The sequence below is a fragment of the Bos javanicus genome, chromosome 13 (genome assembly GCF_032452875.1).
Source record: "Bos javanicus breed banteng chromosome 13, ARS-OSU_banteng_1.0, whole genome shotgun sequence".
NCBI classification, from domain to species: domain Eukaryota; kingdom Metazoa; phylum Chordata; class Mammalia; order Artiodactyla; family Bovidae; genus Bos; species Bos javanicus.
Window position 1 is genome coordinate 17,644,449 of NC_083880.1, and position 21,057 is coordinate 17,665,505.

At 36.9% G+C, this 21,057-nt stretch overlaps 2 protein-coding genes across 7 annotated transcripts in view; one reads left to right on the top strand and one right to left on the bottom strand.

Annotated features, from left to right (window-relative positions):
* The window catches only part of LOC133258989 (ankyrin repeat domain-containing protein 26-like), a 41,974-nt gene extending 27,509 nt beyond the window's left edge, over positions 1–14,465 (bottom strand). Inside the window, exon 1 of the mRNA XM_061435792.1 lies at positions 14,279–14,465. The gene's annotated coding sequence lies outside the window, so the exon portion shown is untranslated. The remainder of the gene's footprint in view (positions 1–14,278) is intronic.
* LOC133258988 (ankyrin repeat domain-containing protein 26-like) overlaps positions 1–21,057 on the top strand; it is a 46,683-nt gene that overhangs the window by 17,741 nt on the left and 7,885 nt on the right. For 3 of the 6 annotated variants that reach the window (XM_061435789.1, XM_061435785.1, XM_061435786.1), the window contains exons 8-14: positions 5,505–5,623; positions 6,960–7,130; positions 8,924–8,957; positions 11,984–12,934; positions 14,556–14,708; positions 17,945–18,017; positions 18,795–18,888. In XM_061435789.1, the coding sequence (XP_061291773.1) occupies positions 5,505–5,623; positions 6,960–7,130; positions 8,924–8,957; positions 11,984–12,934; positions 14,556–14,708; positions 17,945–17,983 (1,467 nt within the window). In that variant the 3' untranslated portion in view covers positions 17,984–18,017; positions 18,795–18,888. The remainder of the gene's footprint in view (positions 1–5,504; positions 5,624–6,959; positions 7,131–8,923; positions 8,958–11,983; positions 12,935–14,555; positions 14,709–17,944; positions 18,018–18,794; positions 18,889–21,057) is intronic. The other 3 variants (XM_061435787.1, XM_061435790.1, XM_061435791.1) reach the window with 3 other exon arrangements.

The following is a 21,057-nucleotide window of genomic DNA, read 5'->3' on the forward strand; positions in this document are numbered from 1 at the left end:
AAAATTCTCACTTTGAAATTAATCAAGCGATGTCTTCTATTTAATCTAGCAAAACTTTCATTCATAGGCAATTCTAGATGAGCTCTATTTTAGGCCTTAGCAGATATATTATGAATTAAGAATTTGTGGCCCTTCTGTTTCTTGCGGTTACTAACTTACTGTTTGATACATACTGAATGTACTTAACTAATTTATCTTACTGTTTGGTATAATCTTGGTGGAGGTTTTGAATCTTTTTGAAAATAAAGAGGAAATAAGCATTTTATCTTGTCCTTTACTAAAATTATAATTTATAATTATATAAATGAGATTCTTAAACTCTCTTCATGACATGAGAAAATTTTAAGCTGCAACAGTCTTAAAGAAAAAAATGTAGAACTCCACCCCGCCCCACCCCCAGAGAGATTCTGATTTATCTTTTCCTAATATCTGCAAGTCACACACATTGAATGAATGAAATCACAATTCATGATTTTTTTCTTATGTAGACTACTTGTTATAAAATTATAAGGAAAGAATTACCAACAGAGTTTATAAAATTATCTCAGAAAGATAAGTTTTTACTTTAAAAAATATCTCTAGTAATATGTATATTCCATTTTAAGAATTTTATTAAAGAATAAAATTTTAAGAAGTTTATTTTTAAGAAGTATTTTTTTAAGTTAAGAAGTTATTTTCAAGTTTTATTTTTAAGAAACTTTATTAGCTTCAGTATTTATAGGTGTTAAATTAGCATGTCAGTTCTTTGTTACAAATGTTAAACTAAAATGCAAATTCTTCCATATCTAAAACTCAGTCATTGTGGTTACTTGATTTTTTCAGCTCATTTGTTCTTTCCTGATTCCGTGAATATTGAATTCTGCTTGGTAATCACAGATGTATTTGAAAACTTTTAAATCTCCAACTTGGATAATCATAGTTTTACTACTTTTTTTATATCTAGATTGTTCCTTCAACCTTTATCTGCCATTGAAGAGGGCATAGAAAGAAAATTAGAGCTGTTATGTGCTGTTTACAGGGAAAAAAGAAGAAAATGATGAAATTTTCAAATGGGGTTTTTAGAAAATGTATTTATTTTTTAATTGAAGGATAATCACTTTACAGAATTTTGTTGTTTTCTGTCAAACGTCAACAAGAATCAGCCATAGGTACACCCATGTCCCCTCCCTCCCAAACCCTCCTCCCATCTCCCTCCCCATCCCACTTTTCTAGATTGTCACAGAGTCCCTTTCTGAGTTCCCTGAGTCATACAACAAATTCCCATTGGCTATCTATTTTACATAAGGAATTGTAAGTTTCCATGTTACTCTTTCCATCCATCTCACCCTCTCCCCACTTCCTCTCCCCCCATGTCCATAAGTCTGTTCTCTATATCTGTTTCTCCATTGCTGCCCTGCAAATAAATTCATCAGTACCATTGTAGATTCAGAATCTTTGTAGATTCCATGTATATGCGAATAGTATATGATATTTATATTTCTCTTTCTGACTCGCTTCACTCTGGAGAATAGGCTCTATGTTTGTCAACCTCATTAGAACTGACTCAAATGTGTTTCTCTTTATGGCTGAATAATAGTCCATTGTATATATTGTTCTAGTTCTATGAAAAATGCCATTGGTAATTTGAAAGTGATCACACTGAATCTGTAGATTGCATTTGGTAATATAGTCATTTTCACACTATTAATTCTTCCTACCCAGGAATATGGAATATCTCTCCACCTGTTTATGTCGTCTTTCTTTTCTTTCCTCGGTGTCTTAGAATTTTCCATATACAGGTCTTTTGTCTCCTTAGGTAGGTTTATTACCAGATATGTTATTCTTTGTGTTGCAGTGGCGAATGGGATTGGCTCCTTAATTTCACTTTCTGATTTTTCATTGTTAGTACATAGGGATTCAAGTGATTTCTGTGTATTGACCTCGTATCATACAACTTTGTTAAATTCATTGTTTAGCTCTAGTAATTTTCTTTTACTAGAAAATAGATAGTTTCTTTTGGGTTTTCTATGTGTAGTATCATTTCATTTGCAAAAGAGAGAGTTTTACTTCTTCTTTTCAGATCTGGATTCTTTTTATTTCTTTTTCTTCACTGATTGCCATAGCTAGGACTTCCAAAACCATGCTGAATAACTGTGATGAGAATGGACAACTTTGTCTTGTTCCTGATCTTAGAGGGAATGCTTTTCATTTTTCCTCATTGAGAATAATGTTTGCTGTGGGTTTATTCTATACGGCCTTTACTATGTTGACGAAGGTTCCTCCTGTGTCTATTTTTTGAAGCGTTTTTGTCATAAGCAGGTGCTGAATTGTGTCAAAGGCTTTTTCTACCTCTATTGAGATGATCATATGGTTCTTATTTTTCAATTTGTTAAGATGGTGCATCACATTGAAATTGGTTTGTGTATATTGAAGAATCCTTGCATCCCTGGCATAAACCCGAATTGATCATGGTATATGAGCTATTGAATATGTTGTTGAATTGTGTTTGCTAGAATTTTGTTGAGGATTTTTACATCTGTGTTTGTCAGTGATATTGGCCTGTAATTTTCTTTTTTGTGTTGTCTCTGCCTGGTTTTGGTATCAAGGTGATTGTGGCCTCATAGAATGAGTTTGGAAGTGTTCCTTCCTCTGCAATTTTTTGGAAGAGTTTCAGAAAAATAGGCATTAGCTCTTCTCTAAATGTTTGATAAAATTCCCCTGTGAAGCCATCTGGTCCTGGGCTTTTGTTTTGGGGAGATTTTGGATAACACTTTCTATTTCAGTGTTTGTAATTGGCTTGTTTGTAATTTTTATTTCTTCCTGATTCAGTTTTGGGAGGTTGAACTTTTCTAAGAATCTGTCCATCTCCTCTCGGTTGTCCCTTTTATTAGCATATTGTTGCTCATAACATTCTCTTATGATCCTTTTCATCTCTGTGTTGTCTGTTGTAACTTCTCCTTTTTCATTTCTAATCTTGTCAATTTGATTTTTCTCCCTTCTGTTCTTGATGAGTCTGGCTAGTGGTTTGTCCATTTTGCTTATCTTCTCAAAGAACCAGTGTTCAGTCTGATTAATCTTTGCTATTGTTTCCTTCATTTTCTTTTTGATTTATTTCTGCTCTGATCTGTATGATTTCTTTCCTTCTGCTGACTTTGGGGGGTTTTGGTTCTTTTTCTAGCTGCTTTAAATGTAGAGTGTTGCCTGTTCAAAGTTTTTCTTGTCCTGGAGGTAGGATTGTGCTGCTATCAACCTCTCTCTTAGAAGTGCTTTTATTGAATCCCATAGGTTTTGGGTGGTCGTGTTTTTGTTATCATTTGTTTCTAGGAATCTTTTGATTTCCCTTCTTATTTCTTCAATAACCTTTTCGTTATTTAGTAATGAATTGTTTAATCTCCCTGAGTTTGTGTTTTTTTACATTTTTCTCCTGTAGTTGATATCTAGTCTCATAGTGTTGTGGTCAGAGAAGATACGTGATATATTTTCAATTTTTTAAATGTACTGAGGCTTGATTTGTGGCCCAAGATGTGGTCTATCCCAGAGAATGTTCCATGTGCAGTTGAGAACAAAGTGTATTCTTCTGCATTTGGATGGAAAGTCCTGAAGATATCAATTAGATCCATTGGGTCTAATGTTTCATTGAAGTTTTGTGTTTCCTTATTGATTCTCTGTTTTGATGATCTGTCCACTGGTGTAAGTGGGGTGTTAAAGTCCCCCACTATGGCTGTGTTGCTGTTGAATTCCCCTCTTATGCCTGTTAGTGTTTGCCTTGTGTATTGAGGTGCTTCTATGTTGGGGGCATAAATATTTCCAATTGTTATATCTTCTTCTTGGATTGATCCTTTGATCATTATGTAGTGTCCTTTGTCTGTTATAATTTTTAAAGTCTATGTTGTGTGAAATAAGAGTTGCCACACTGGCTATCTTTTGGTTACCATTCAAATGGAATATCTTTTTCCATCCATTTCCTTTCAGTCTGTATGTGTCTCTAGGTCTGAAGCGGGTCTCTTGTGGGCAGTATATATTTGGCTCTTGTTTTTGTATTCATTCAGTTATTCTGTATCTTTTGGTTGATGAATTGAATCCATTTATATTAAAGTAATAATCAATATATATGTTCCTGTTGACATTGTCTTAATTGTTTTGGGTTTGTTTTTGTAGGTCTTTCCTTTCTCTTGTGTTTACTGGCTGCAAATCCCTTTAGTATTTGTTGTAAGACTGGTTTGGTGGTGCTAAATTCTCTTAATTTTTGCTTTGTCTGCAAAGCTTTTGATTTCGCCATCAATTTTGAATAAGATCTTTTCAAATAGGGTTTTCTATTTCTTTCTTATGTCATAGTAGTACTTTAAAATGCCTCATAATTTCATCCTCACATAAACATTTCTCTTCTACAAATTAAAACTTGTTTTTTAAGATCAATTTTAAAACAGAGTCCTCTTGTAGCATCTTGAATTGGTGTTTAACAATTAAACCTTTTCATTACACAAAATGCTTATTATGGTAATAGGACAGAAATGAGTATTTTCATATATTTAGATGCTGTGAAATTTTTCTTTCTTCAGTAGTAGGTTTTTAAACTTGCTTGCTCTTTTGTGTAAGACAAAAAAAGAAAAAAATGCAGCTATTCTCCTTTAAAGAAAAAGGGGAATGAACCCTACTCCAACTAATGAATTAAATTACTTTGCCAAAGTCATGCTTTTAACTTACCTGATTCATTTGAGGAATTCATTTGGTAATTTTATCAGATTCAAGAGTACAGAATTGTATCATCTCCTTTGGTGCCATAAAATGTTAGGGAATGCCACTTTAGGGGCTTTGAACAACTCATTTAACCTTTTTTTTTTATTTTATTTTAAAGCTGTTATTGGTAAACAGTGGGGCAAAGGTAGATAGTTATTTCTATACCCTCTAGCTATAAAATTTGATGGTTACTGAATGTGGAATTGGGAAGCATTACTTATATTCCAGAATTCCACACTAACACCTCCTCAGTTTCATTCTGCTCCTTGTGTTTTGGTAAACTTTGGTTCATATATTTCAGTGAAAACCATCAGGGTTTTGCTATCTCCTGGATCCAAATGAAAAAAGAATTAGAAAAGGCAGTGGGGAAAGAATAGCTTTAGTGCAGAAAGAAGAAAGTTTCCTTTCTGTCTCTGAGGCACTAAGGTGTCACATCCTCTACATCTGACTGTTTAATGGAAAATCCAGGTGGTAAAGACTGAAGAGAACAGATGTTGTGTGTTTTTATTTCTCTATCTCTGCCAGTCAGATGGGGAAGACTGGATGTGAATAATTGTATCTTATTAAAAAAGCCTTTCTTGAAATTTTGGGAATTTTGTTTCTTTCCCTCAGACAGAAGCACATTTTACAAAAATTTCAGTGACTTGTAAGTGATAAAATTTATGTAAGCACAAATATATTTTTATCACTTAAAATCAGGGCAAATACTGAGTCAAATAATAAATTGAAAACAGAGTCTCTAGAATTAAGTAATAGCAATTATTCTTAGTGTCAAACTTTCATTAAAGGTTGAAGAAGAAAAGAAGCACAAAGATGCTGCTGATGAGAGTCGACTGATTCAGCAGAGAAGGAGTCGAGGAACTAACAAGCAGGCGTTTCCTGCTATGGAGAATAAAGGTTCTCATAGGTAAGCCTATATCAAAATTTAACAGTAGGTCATTTGTTACTTTCCTGTAAAATCATTTCTAACTTGAGCTAATGTTTGTGATTTATGAATTTTATATTTCACTAGGGATATAGTTATTTTGAATACTCTTGTCCTTTAGCCTCAATACTTGAGTTCCTTTGTTAACATACCACCGTGTTACAGTATTAGAGTATTCTGGAGTTGACTGCATACTTGCCTTAACCAGTGTGTTGTAAAGTTAAATTTATGTCACTAATGAGCATCCTTTCATTTCAGTCTGAGGGCTTCTCTCAGCGTTTCTCATGAGGCGGGACTAGTGGTGATGAACTCCCTCAGGTTTGCTTTTTCTGGGAAAGTTTTTATTTCTCCTTCATTTCTGAAAGACAGCTTTTCTGGATAGAGTACTCTTGGTTGGCAGTTTTATTCTCCTAGCACTTTGAGTATGTCCATGGATGGAGCCAGATTGCTGTTGGTGGCGGGAGAGCCGATGAGGCACCTACCTTTCATCCATGATGCTGATGTCACCCATGTGGGTGGTTTACAAGTAAACTGCCCCCCGCCCCGCCTAAATTTGATTTCTTCTTTCATGGTGGATGTGCCACATGTCATTTTAAAAATCACCTAAATTAAGTGTTACCTTTTTCTTTGAGCGTGGGCTCCAGGGTGCTGGCTTCAGTGGTTGTGGAGCACAGGATTCATTGCTCTGTGGCATGTGCTATCTTCCCTGACCAGGGATCGGACCTGCGCCCCCTGCATCAGCAGGCAGATTCCTAAGCACTGGAGTACCAGGGAAATTCCTAAAATAAACATTACTGTATTTAAAAGCAAAACAAAAAAATACAGTGTAAATCTAATTATGACTCCCACGTCTAAGAGTCGTGGTGTTTAGGCAGTGGACTCCAGGTTTTCAGTGTAGCCCTTAAGGTTCTTCCCAATGTCTTTCCAGAGCATCTCTCTACTTTCTTCCATGTATTTTGTACTTTTCCTTCCAGGTTCCTAGGAAACAACCTAGATGCCGTGTGCCTGATCTGTGTACTCACATTCTAATCTCCCCGTAGAATGATTTCTCGCTTTTCTCTTCCTTTTGACCTTCTGTCTTCACTTCTTCTGCAAATCCTTCCTTATTTCACTTATCACTTTCATATGCCAACTCTTACATATCATATTGTACCATAATTATGTATCTCTGTTTGAAGGAAGAATTTGTTTTCTTGCATATGGTTGGTACTTCATATGACTTAATATGGGTAAGAGTTGGAATTTTACAAGAATTGGTTTTTTATTCTTTATTAGTCGAATTATTTGAAAACATTGGCTTTTTTTGGACTTTTTAAAGTAGCGATCCTGGTGTGCACAGAAAGGGAGTAAAGAAAAAGAATGATGACAAATGGACACCGGAAGAACGTGTGATTGCACCAATATTTGAAAAGACCGATTCACTAACTGGTGGCCTGCTGCACGTGAATGATGACAGCATTTTAAGGGAAGTGGATCAAGATGATGGCAGGTAACATGGACAAATTCTTTATTTCTAGGGGAAGAAATATTAGCACTGAATACTTCTTCTGGAAATAGAGCAGCATAATATAGTATACAGGCCAAGAGAAGAGAATCCTCAACTCTACTGGATGAACACTGCAGAAAGGTTAAGGAGAGGATTCGTGGCTTTGGCCAGAAGTCATTTCAGTAAATAGTCCACTTGGAAGCTGGACTGTAGTGAATACACATAAACAGCTCCGTAGGGAATACTTACTGGGACAGGCAATGGAGACCTGGATGGTAACTGAAGAGGAATGTGGAGTTCAAAAGAGTTTCTTGTTTTATGTTAAGAGGGGAGCTTGTAGAGTGTGTATGCTGTTGGAAATGAGCCAGAGGAGGAAGTGTTTCCTGAGTTTAATCTTATTTGCATTTCCAAATTAGAAAGCTTATTGATTGTATGACATTATCTTTAAACTATTACAATAAGTTAATTGTACATTATTATTATTATACATGATTATTATGTACATATGTACTTCTGTTCATATGTAGATTTTGGTAAGGCCTTGTTCATTGGCTCTGAAGCATAATTTTCTTATGTAAATGAATACGTAGATGATTACTTAAGTTGATTCTATAATACATAGATTTTTTAAAATTATATAATCATGAATTTACAAATACTTAGGTTATACTGAATAGGATTTAATCATTCCTTGATGATTCTAGTTGATAGTATCATCGTGGGTAGCTATGATTTTGTAAGGTGCTCTGAAACATCACATCATATTAACTTCATAGTTGTTTATAGCTTCCAGGGAAAAGGGGAGGATTTTGTTTATTTTCAATAGAAACAATTAACAATCTTTTACAGTTTATTACTTTGGATGATAAAGATCTAAATGACAAAACCATGCTTCCTGTACTAAAAGTTTCATTAACACATATTATGTGCTCAATAAGTGTATGTCAGATGCATAAAGAAACAGCAGAATGGTTGAATGAATGTGTATTGATGAATTTCTTTACAAAAAACAAATCTTTATTGAAGTAGATTTCCAATATTGCCTATATCTAAAGTCTTTTTGTTTTGTTAGAAATATGTTTTAAGATTCAGAATTATCATTTGTAGTTATAGCTAGACATGAAATAATAATATAGATTCATTTGGTATCATATTACTTAAAAAGACTTTTCAATATCACTTTCTCAGCATATTTTGGAACAGCAGTGTTCAGGCCAGATTTCCTGGCTTTGAATTCTGGGCTGTTGGTGAACTGCTGTGTGGTCTTGGGCAAGTTCTTCAGCCTTTCTTTGCTCCATTTCTTCCTAACTAAAGGATCTAATATATTACCTATCTCCCAGAATGATCGCGAGGATTAAAACGCCTTTAAGACGTGTCAAATGCTTGTAATAATGCATAGCCATTGCATAATAAGCCCTCAAAAAGCTAATATCATGGTGATAAAAAATGGGTTTCTTTCTTATAAGGATTTAGGGAATACTTCCGAAATAGGTTTTATTGCCATAAAAGTTAGTTCTTCTTAAAAATGACAACTGCAAAAAACCCTGGTATACTGCTTCTATCACATAACGCAAGTAGTGTTAGGTTTTTCCTTTTCCTTTGATCTAAATTTAATGTTTTATTAATATTACAGGTGTATTTTATTTGTCCTTTAATGCTACTCTTTTTTGTTGTTTCATCCTTTTATAGAAATTACTTATGAATGCAAAGATGTTATATAAAAAACAAACATTTAGGTATTGTTTATATTTTCAAGTTATTAAATTTTAGCCTGAAAAGAATCATTTTTTTTTTAGGCCTGCAAGGAAAACAGCATATGAAAAGAAGAAGGTATAGTAAAAAAAAAATATATTATCCTCTAAAAAGTACTTTGTAAAAGGAATAGTGGCAAAATAGAAAATCTTCCTTTGCTGAAGAGACATTTACTTTGAAAACATAATTTAGAAACTCTGTTGATAAAGTTATCCTGTTGATAAAAACCTGTTCTTTTAAGAAGCCTCTGCTTTTGCTTTGATGAAGATATTTATCACCTTTGTACACTTGGTATATTTTATACATATTTTGAGGACTTTGTGAACCAGTATTTTTTATGTGTAGGTCAAAGAACAAATTAATTACGTGAACGACCTTGATAACCTAACTCAATCATCTGAAACTGCTTCTGAGGATGGCGACATGCTTTACTCTAAAAATTCCCTGTTGCCATCTGGCAGGTGGCTGAGGGTCGTGGACCCCCTCCCTCTGTGCCCGTCAGCCCTCCAGGCCACCTGCCCCATGAACAGCTCAGAGCTGGCTCCACTTTCCCAGCTGGGTTCTCCCTCACAGTAGAGTCCTCAAGGAAGGTGTGTTTAACTGGCATCCTCAAGAGATGCAGGAATGCTCCCTGTGGATTTTTTCCAGCAGTTGGTAGAAACCAAACACTCTTGAAGTTGATTGTCCTTCATTCTGCAGAGCTCCCAAGTGGCATCTCAGAGCAGAGGAATTCACTCCCCCACCCAATGTCCCTCTCAAACACGGACCGGGTCCCATCCCCGAGGTCCTAGCAGCAGATCTCCCACAACGAGAAGCTCTCAGGAAGAGCTTGGGAAAGTAGTATTTGTAATTCAAATCCATTGGTCTACAGCAGTCAGGTAGGGACACACCATGGCCTCATCCAAGGAGAGGCCTTTAATATTTTCCATAGGAATTGATCTCAAAATTGTTGCAACTGTCTCGCAGAGCCGGGACCCTGATTGTGGTTTAGGCCAGGACCGTGTGAGCTCCACCGACAACTGCATTACCCGACCAAAAGTCCCTGTGCTCTGGAGCGAGCGTGTCGGTCACTCCATGCACATCATCACCTTCAGTGTCTAAATCAGAGTCTGTTCTTGGCTCCACTGTCATTTTTTTCACTAGTACCCTATCAACGGCCTTTTCATATCATTTACAGGTTTTCAATTAATAAAAAGTGAGACATCAGTTGTAAAAATACTTTTGTACACTTTAAAAAGTTGTTTCTTTAGAATAAACTTATAAAAGTCCCCCTCCCACCAAGGAAAAAAAGTAAAAAAACCTCTTGCTACTAACAGTAGCTATTCTGGCATTTGGTCGTGATTTCCCTTCCTTGATAGATGATTTAGGTTAGTTTATCACTTCCACTAAAGGTAAGGAGGAAACTACAGGCAGTTCAGAGACCATACTTTGGAAGTCATTCTTGTACTTGTGAGCAAATGACCCTCTGCTCTGTGTAGTGTCCTGTGTCAGTACAAGGAACTTTTGAAAACAGTGATAGATGTGCCATAGTGTACATTTAGTGATCATTGTTTGTCATTGTATTTCCCCCATCTTAGTATTTTAAACAGTATGAAGAGAGAATGAAAGTTATTGCAAATAATCTCATGATTCTCTAAGAAGAGCTCTCTAAATTTTACCTTATTTACCATTAGTGTATATACCATGAATGAAATAGGAGGATTATTTTGTACTGATATGTTTGTACTAGAGAAGTAACTGTGGTTTGATGTAAGAGGACTAACAGAGTCAGAAGACCTGATGAAAAGCCTGCAGCTTACTTATATAATTTTAACGTCTTCCTTTCCAGAATCATTATAGCTAATAGTTAATTGATGTTTGTAGAAGTGCTTAGTATAGCTGTCAATAGGTATAAGCCTTACAATTGCCTATTAAAATGTTAGAAAGGTAGCATATTCTTAAGAAAATAATTTTTGTATGAAATTTCATCTATTTAAATATATACAGAGCTAAGGCTCTTACTTGAAGTAGCTGTATAGGAGGTATCAGATGCAGTGTTTTTAAAGGTAGCGAGTGGTGTTGTTATGGAATTATAATTGATTTACAATATTGTGTTAGTTTCAGGTATACAGCACAGTGATTCAGACATATATGTATATGTGTGTGTGTATTATATAAATGGGGCTTCCCTGCTGGCTCAGACAGTAAAGAATCCATGTGCAATGCAAGAGACCTGGGTTTGATCCTTGGGTCGGGAAGATCCCCTGGAGGAGGAAATGGCAACCCACTCCAGTATTCTTGCCAGGAGAATCCCATGGACAGAGGAACCTGGTGGGCTACAGTCCATGGGGTCGCAAAGAGTTGGACATGACGGACTAACACACATACACACACACACACACACACACACACATATTCCTTTTCAGATTCTGCTTGTAGAATATTAAATGGAGTTCCTTATGTTGTACAGTAGATCCTTACTGGTTATTTTATATACACTTATCTATATATAAAATGGTATATGTTAAACCCAACCTCCTAATTTATCCCTTCCCCTGCCCACTTTCCTGTATGGTGAGTAAGTTTGTTTCCTATGTCCGTGGGTCTCTTTCTGTTATGTCATAAGTTCCTTTAGATCCCACGTATAAGCAACACGACTGGTCTTTGTCTGACTTACTTCACTGAGTGTGGGCATGTCTAGGTCCATCTTTGTTGCTGCAAGTAGCATTATTTCATTCTTTTTATGGCTTCGTAGTTTTCCATTGTATAAATATACCACATCAGATACAATTTTTAAGTGTAGTCAGATCTATAAATCTTTTAAGCTTTCTGTGTTTGTTGTAATTCAGAGAAAAGCCTTTCCAGTTCTGAGCTTCTTGAAAAGTCCCTTGGGCTTTCTTTTTCCTTTCATGGATTCATTGTCTTCAATTAAATTTTTGAACCTTTGGGAATTTCTGCTTGTATAAGGTCTGAGGTTTGTATCGAACCTCATTTTTTCCATTTGGAGATCCACTTGGTGCAGTCTTTTCATTGTATAAACATACAGGTTAGTCTTGCATTTCAGAGGAAATGATGAAACGTCATTTTATTGAGTACTAACTAAAAGTCTCCTTTGTCTCACTTAGGTTTCTGATAGTGGGAGAAAAGCAAAAGGTCTGTTGTGCAAAAACCACGTGCAGGATGAAATTGCCCTGCCAAGACTAGAAATAGACACAGTGAACAATCAGAACCAGGAAAAAGAAAAGAAATGTTTTGAGGGTATTGAAATTGTAAAAGGAGAGAATGATTATCCTCAAGAGGCAATAAAATTGAACAAGGAAACGTTGACAAAGGCCATATTCCAGCATACTGGCCAGCTTAACATTCCGATAGCTGAAAATACAGTGCTAAACCCTGAGCTGGAAAATGCAAAACAAAGCAAACAAAGACTGGAAACAGAAGTGGAATCCTACCGTTTTAGACTGGCTCCTGCCACACATGATCATGATCAAGGTCAGACATCACAAAGCGACCTGGAACTTGCCTCCCAGAAAGCAAAAGATAAGAGGTTACGCTTGCAGGACCAAATGAAGTCCGATATGGCTAACCTGAAAAGTGACAATGAGATGCTTTCCCAGCAACTTTCTAAAGTGAAAAATAAATTCAATCAGCTAAAAATCAAGCTGCATCAGACGACAGATGATCTCAGAGAAAAGACTTTGATGTTAGAACGTGTCCAGAGAGACTTACACGAAGCACAGTGTCAAAAGCAGGTTATTGAACACATGTTCAATGAACAAGGCAAAGTGAATGAATACCTTGGAAAGCAGGAATCCTTAGAGGAAAGATTATCTCAACTCCAGAGTGAAAACATGTTGCTCCAACAGCAACTGGATGATGCACAAAACAGAGCCGACAGTAATGAGAAGATAGTTATTAGCATCCAAGACCAGTTTCAGCAGACTTTGAGAAAACTTCAGGCTGAACATGAGGAACAAGGTCTGATGCTGGAGGAACGAAACAAGGAGTTAATCAACAAATGGAAGCATGTAGAAGAGAGAATGTGTCAGTACGAAAATGAGAAAGCAGAAAGAGAAGTAAGTATCCAGAAGGAGAAATAATTCTCAGATTTCCTGAAAGAAAATCCAAAGTGATTCTTAATTCTGGCTAAATGTTGAATCCAGCTGAATATAAAAAATACACGGGCTGTGAATCTATGGTCTCTAAAACAGACTAAAAGCACACCTTGTATCCAGCAAATAAAAATTAGACCCGAGAGATGCTTCACTTTGAGTAGAGACATCATGTCGCTTATGAAATGTTTAAGAGATTAAGTTCTAAATTTTTAATATAGACGGGTATTAGTAATTTACTATTCAGATAATAATTTTAATCTCTATGTAACCACATGTCAGTATCATGATGAAGCAGATAAAAGAAACGCTCAAACCTAAACTAAATATTTTGAAATTAAGCTTCAGTTACATGGATTACCCTGACAGTCAATTCCAGGTTTCCCAGATGCTATTACTTATATATCCTACTTTGGCTTCAGTAGCTTGTCATACCTTTTTGTCATATTTGTTGGTATAATTTTAGTTTTATTCATGTAAATTTGAATTAACTTGGAAAACATTTCAGGCTTGAATCATTTATTCTTATGCCTCTCAACTCTTTAAAGAGTTGTCATTAAATTGAGAATTCATTGACAAGTCATTTAAATACACTTGTCATTAAATCATAATTTGGGACTCAAGTGGTGAGCTTTAACCAAGCTCTTCTTGATTTAAACTTCCCACTGCTATTTATGCTATTTACTTAGAACATTTTTACAAACAATTTGCTCCTAATTCTCATTTTAAGGATCAATTACTGTCATTTGAATACCAGTTTGCCCAATAAAAATGGAGGGTGGCAGGATTCGTGAGCAGCAGGAATGGAGTGAGTCAGGGAGAGGGTGGTAGGGGCTGCGGTCTGGAAGCAGGTGGAGGCCAGGTTATCGAGGCTCCTTGAAGGCATGGGAGCAACCTCATTTTTTAAATTTCATTATTCTTTTATATTGGAATATAGTTGATTTACAATTTTGCATTAGCTTCAAATGTACAGCAAGTTGATTCAGGTATAGGTATACATATATCCATTCTTTTTCAGATCCTTTCCCAAGTAGATGCCTGCAGAATATTATGGTTAGCCAAGGGTAAAGATGGGGAGGAGGGATAAATTAGGAGTTGGGGATTAACACAGACACACGACTAGATATAAAAGAGATAAGCAGCAAGGGAATGGCCTCATTTTCCTTCTGAGGAAGCAATCTATTGGAAAGATCTGAGCACTGGATTGAATATGTGAAGATCTCTGATGTTAATCGAAGCCTCTAACAAAGAAAGAGGAAAAATGTTTCCACAGTGTGGAATTTTCCACCGCTTGTCCCACCTACACACCTGTTTCGTTCTGGACGTGAGGTGGTGAAGCTCTGCAGATTTATCGGGAGGTGCAGGGTGTGGACAGTGGGGCTGCCTCCTTCGTCTGAGGAACTTAATATCAGGAAGGCCGGTGGGGAGCCCTTCTGGGTCTGTAACCACATTCAGGGAGGAGAAAAGAAGGTGAGTTGCTGTCCATGGTGATAGTTTTCAAAGTACATGTGTTCGAGTCATCTGTTACTAACATAGTGTAATAGTAAAGTGATTTGATAAACTCAGTAACAAAGCATCTTATTAGGCAGTTGTGAGACACCTTCAACAAGAACTGTCTGACAGCTTCAAAAAGCGGTCTGAGTTGGCGGAATCCCTGGACGTCATGTCATATCACTGTGCCAAGTTACAAGTTGAGGCACAGGATTTAAAGAGCAACTTACATCAACTCACAAGTCAGGTATGTGTGAAATTGAATGTGTCGACAGTTAATACATAGGATAAAGTGTTTTAGGACGCTCATTTTCATGGACAGCTTGCTTTTTTATTTTCATTACTAGTAATTTACTGTAATTTTATTAATCTTTAAGTGCACTCGTTTCTTAAACTCTGACTTTCATTCTGCCATTTGCATTATATATATATATATATATATATATATATATATATATATATTTCGTATATTATATACCCTTAGGAAAATGGAGAATTGTGCATCATTCTTCACACAGGTTGAGAGACTTTTTTTTCTATTGAACAATATTTTATTTCTTGATCCCTGTATTACCATGATGAGGCAAGCCAGATAAAATCAGAGGATAGTGTTTAATGGAATGTTCCAGAAAATTATCATTTCTCATCTTCACTTTTGTGAATGGCTGTGGAGTTCTGTATATATTTATTTCATGCATTTCAGAATAACTTGTGCAGAAAGTGTATTATACAAACCAGTTGAAGTTAGGCACTGCCTTCTTTTCTTTTAAGATACATTGTAAAAGCATGGAGGCACTCAGATGGAGTATAACACATACATCGAATATAGAGAATTAAGAACATTATCTAGATAGTGCCTTTGGAGTTTTAAAAAGCTATTGAGATATAATTCATGTATCATATAATTCACCCATTCCAAGTGTGTAGATCAGTATCTCTTAGTCTAGAGAGGTGTCACCTGTGACCACAGTCAATTTTAGAGCATTTCCATCAGCCCCCCAAAGAAACCCTGCATCCCTTAGCTACCTCTCAAGGTCCCCCCCATCTCCCTCAGCCCCAGGCAACCCCCAGTCTAATATCCGTCTCTGGAGACATGCCTCTTCTGGGTGTTTTACATAAATGGAATCATGCAGTATGCTCCTTTGGGATTAGCTTTTCTCATTTGACCTCATGTTTTTGCGGTTCATCCATGGTATAGCACGGATCAGTTCTTCCATTTCTGTTGACTGTCAAACAATAAACAGTATGTGGCTATATTTATCCATTCATAAGTTGATGGAGATTTGGGTTGTTTCCACTTTGCAACTATTAATAATGCTGCTGTGAACATTGGTTTATACATTTCTGGATGGACATGTTTTTATTTTCCTGTGGTTGGATTTTATCCTGAGTTAACTGGCTGATTTCACCTTTTCTTGGCCTTTGCTCAGACTGTCCTTTCTGCCTTCAAAGTTTCTTTTCCTCTTGGGTAGTCCATTTATTCAGACCTGGCGCCCAGTCTCTCCTCCTCCATGGAGCTTTTCTGACTGTCCAGCTCTCATTGAGCCTTTTCTCTTCAGCCCTGTTATGTAGTCTGTGAAGAACAATTTAGCCCTTAATTTTGCATTGTTGTCATTTTTTTCATGAGGGAGAATCTTATCTAGGTATACCTTGTTCTAACAGGGAATATTTATGGATATGCACAGCACTTGTCTTGCATAAATGGAAAACAGTTTAGTTTAACAACTGTTAGGACACAATTAAGTACTTCATCTCATGCCAGTTATTTTTTCTTGAAGATGTTTGTATAGTAAAACTTTTATTAAAATGTATTTTAAGCAACTCAATGTAAAATTGAAAGCGCTTAGTCTAATAGAGGAGAATTGTTCAATTAAATGCTCATCTTTCTCCCTGAGTCTGGGAGAAAAGTGTAAATTTGCCTTCCTTCATTATGTAGGAAGAAGTGGGATTTACAGATTTCTAGCCTTTCACCAACTGTAAAGTTCTGGGAATAGCTTCTCTGATATCCGTACCTCGTAACCTTAATTTTCTCACCGGAGTACTGGCTAGACATTAACAGTTGTGAGAATGAATTGACTCAGAACTTTGATTTAGCAGTAGAGTTATATTTCCATGGCAGTGACTTCATCCTTCCTCTGACGGTCGTGTAATGTTCTGTACCACTCCATCCAGGAGGTGCTATTTGCATATTAACCGGTGGTCATTGTCCACTGAGTAGTACAGAGAGGAAGGAAGTTGCAAATTACTGTAAGTGGAGAAAAGTACTATAGTACTAGTTTGTTAGTGGAGTCAGTGAACATTTTTGAAGTCTGAACGTGTGTGTTCTGGGCCTCATGCTCCCCCTTACTGCCCCTGGCAACGGTACGGAGAGTGAGTTCACTGTGATTGTGTAGAAGACCATTTCCGTTGGCATGCTGTCTGCCTGAAGTATCAGATTGTTTTGCAGATAAAATACAGCGACCGTAATAACGCCAATTACAAAGAGCTCTTAGTATCTGCCACGTCCTCTTCTAAATACATTATGTATGCTGCTGCTGCTAAGTCGCTTCAGTCATGTCCGACTCTGTGCGACCCCATAGACAGCAGCCCACTAGGCTCCTCTGTCCCTGGGATTCTCCAGGCAAGAATACTGGAGTGGGTTGCCATTTCCTTCTGCAATGCATGAAAGTGAAAAGTGAAAGTGAAATCGCTCAGTCGTGCCTGACTCTTAGCAACCCCATGGACTGGAGCCTACCAGGTTCCTCCGTCCATGGGATTTTCCAGGCAAGAGTACTGGAGTGGGATGCCATTGCCTTCTCTGACATTATGTATAGTCCCCAAATGAATCTTCCCAGCATCCCACTGAGGTTGATGCTACCATTATCCCCATTTTATGGATGGAGAAACTGAGATACAGTAAGGTTAAGTAATTTGCCCCAGGACTCACAGCTCAGAACTGATGGAATTCGAACACAGGCCCATGGATTCTGGCTCCCATGTACCTACTGCCTCTCACACTAGTCCCTGAAGCATCTGGTTCTCACCAACAGTAGTGCTAGCTCTCATAATCACTGGAAGAGCTGTGGTCATTCACAAATGTGGATATTTATGTGGATATTTAAAGTGATGGCTGATGTGGAGCTTAGAATAAATAAATAAATATATATATATGTATATGTTTATCGTCAGGTAATTTTCTGTCTTTCCCCATTTGGCCAGTTTATAAATTTGTGTATTTATTTGAGAAAATCTAATTTAAAGCATGAATGATTTTGTGTTTGAGTGCTAAAGGGGAGGTCAGTAATGTACAAAGGGCAGACAGTAAATATTTTCACTTTTTGGACTGTAAGGTATCTATTGTAACAACTCAACTCCGCTGTATGGCAGGAAAGCAGCTGTAAACAATATGCAGATGAAAGAGACAGAAACTGACATTGGCAGATTCACTAGGTCATTAGTAATTAAAAGTTGTTTTTCTTCCTTTTTTTTTTTCTTTCTTTTTAGTTGCAAGAAACACAGGATAAAAATGTACAGAGGCCGTGAGATGTGCTGAAAAAACACAGGATCACATCCTAAAGTATGATTTAAAGCAGCACAGAAAACAACTTAAATATAAAGCAGGTAAACAGTATAATATGAGAATTAGATCAGTAATGATAATAAAAAACATCATTGTGAAGCTGGGTAACATTTCAGCTTTGAGGTGTTTTGAGATGCATAATTTTCCCCCATTATTTCCATATTTTGCACATTATCCACAAGTGAAAAGTGAAAGTGTTAGTCACTGAGTCGTGTCCAACTCTTTACAACTCCATGGATATAGCCCACCAGGCTCCTCTGTCCATGGAATTCTCCAGGCAAGAATCCTGGAGTGGGTTGCCATTTCCTTGTCCAAGGGATCTTCCTGACTCGGGGATTGAACCTGGGTCTCCTGCATTGTCGGCAGATTCTTTACCGTCTGAGCCACCAGGGAAGCCAATTATCCACAAAAGACAACTAGAAAAACAGTGCGGTTGCCAGACCATTTACTTTTCAAAATTCTAACAACCTATGTAATGGAACCTGCAGATGTTTGTTCAGAAACACTGTGGTATTTTAAAAATACCTTTTAAAAGTCCCTGTGAAGGACTGCCGTGACAGTCCACTGGTTAAAACCATGCCTTCCAATGCAGAGGGTTTGATCCCTGGTTGGGGAGCTAAGATCCCATGTGCCTCCCAGCCAAAAAACCAAAACATAAACAGAAGCAATATGGCAGTAAATCCATAAAGACTTTAAAAATGGTCCACATTCAAAAAAATCTTTAAACAAAAAACCCTATGTGTGAGAATCATTGTTTTAAAATCTGCATTTTAGGCTTGAAATTGAAAATACCGAGTTACAAACTACAGTCAAAAAGCAAGCGGGCAGAATCAAACAGCTTCAGGAAAACCTGTTAAGCATAAGATCGGTAAGTCAACCTCTTAATTTCTGTCATACTGAGGAAGAGTTTTAACTTTTTAATAGTAATATATAAGAATATTTTGGACAATGTGAAAAGTCTCATTGATTAAAAAGTTTATGGTATTTTTACTGATACTGCTTGCTACTAATAGCATAATTACTCTTTAGAGAAGAAATGGACTGAATTCATAAAATTAATGATTTTTGTAGTAAGATTTTAATTTAAAAGATTGTGACAATCCAGTCCAAAAGCAATATTTTATATAGAAAATATTTTGTGTGTTCATTCCTCTGTCAATGAAATCAGGGTTTTTCCACTTTCTGGCTGTTATTAATAATGCTGCCTTGAATATTGGTACACAAACATCTGTTAGAGTCTAGAAATTTGAGTAATGATTTGATTGAGAATTCTGAGTATCTCTTGTAATCCTAACCCTTCTGTGAGATTTTTGAGAATGAATCATTTTTAATATTCTAGCTTATTCTCTTCACCAGGAATGAATACTACGTCTGTATAGACAGTGTTTCTGAAAGAATGCATTTTTCCTTTGTTGGATTTTTTTTTAAAGAGCTGGGGTATGCATGGGGATTTTTCAAAGATTGCTTTAGTAAGATGATATTTATCCTGGAATATCTTGAACCACTGATGAAAATTATTTTAGAGCATCTTTAGAAAGTAAAATGTAAATATAGCCACACTTTAAAAAAATTTCACTAGCATTTAGTATTTTATGTGTCAGTTCAGTTGCTCAGTCGTGTCCAACTCTGTGACCCCATGGACTGCAGCACACCAGGCTTCTCTGTCCATCACCAACTCCCAGAGCTTGCTCAAACTCATGTACATCGAGTTGGTGATGCCATCCAACCATTTAATCTGTCGTCCCCTTCTCTTCCTGCCTTCAATCACGCCCAGCATCAGGGTCTTGCGCAATGTCTCAGTTCTTCACATTGGAGCTACAGCTTCAGCATCAGTCCTTCCAATGAATATTCAGGACTGATTTCCTTTACGATTGACTGGTTTGATCTCCTTGCAGTCCAAGGGCCTCTCAAGTCTTCTCCAACACCACAATTCAAAAGAATGAATGCTTTGGTGCTCAGCTTTCTTGATGGTCCAAATTTCACATGCATCCATGACTACTGGAAAAACCATAGCTTTGACTAGACAGACCTTTGTCGGCAAAGTAATGTCTCTGCTTTTTAACATGCTGTCTAGGTTGATCATAGCTTTTCTCCCAAGGAGTGAGGGTCTTTTAGTTTCATGACTGCAGTCACCATCTGCAGTGATTTTGGGCCCAAGAAAATAAAATCTGTCACTGTTTTCATTGTTTCCCCATCTATATGCCATGAAGTGATGGGACTGGATGCCATGATCTTCGTTTTTTGAATGCTGAGTTTTAAGCCAGATTTTTCACTTTCCTCTTTGCCTTTCTTCAAAAAGCCTTTTAGTTCCTCTTTGCTTTCTGCCATAAGGGTGGTGTCATCTGCATATCTGAGGTTATTTATATTACTCCCAGATATCTTGATTCCAGCTTGTACTTCCTCCAGCCTGGCATTTCGCATGATGTACTCTGCATAGAAGTTAAATAAGCAGGTGACAATATACAGCCTTGATGCATCTTTTCCCAATTTGGAACCAGTCCATTGTCCCATGTTTGATTCTAACTGTTGCTTCTTGAGCTACATACAGGTTTCTGAGGAAGCAGGTAAGGTGGTCTGGCATTCCCATCTCTTGAAGAATTTCCACAGTTTGTTATGATCCACACAGTCAAAGGCTTTGACAGTCAATAAATCAGAAGTAGATGTTTTTCTGTAATTCTCTTGCTTTGTCTATGATTCAACAGACGGATGTTGGCAATTTGGTCTCTAGTTCCTCTGCCTTTTCTAAATCCAACTTGTGCATCTGGAAGTTCTCATTTCACGTACTGTTGAAGCCTCACTGGAAGAATTTTGAGCATTACTTTCCTAGCATGTGAGATGAGTGCAGTTGTGCAATTGGTTGAACATTCTTTGGCATTGCTTTTGAGATTGGAATGAAAACTGACCTTTTCCAGTCCTGTGTCCACGGCTGAATTTTCCACATTTGCTGGCATATTGAGTGCACCACTTTCAAAGCATCATCTATAGGATTTGAAATAACTCAATTGGAATTCCATCACCTCCACTAGCTTTATTTGTA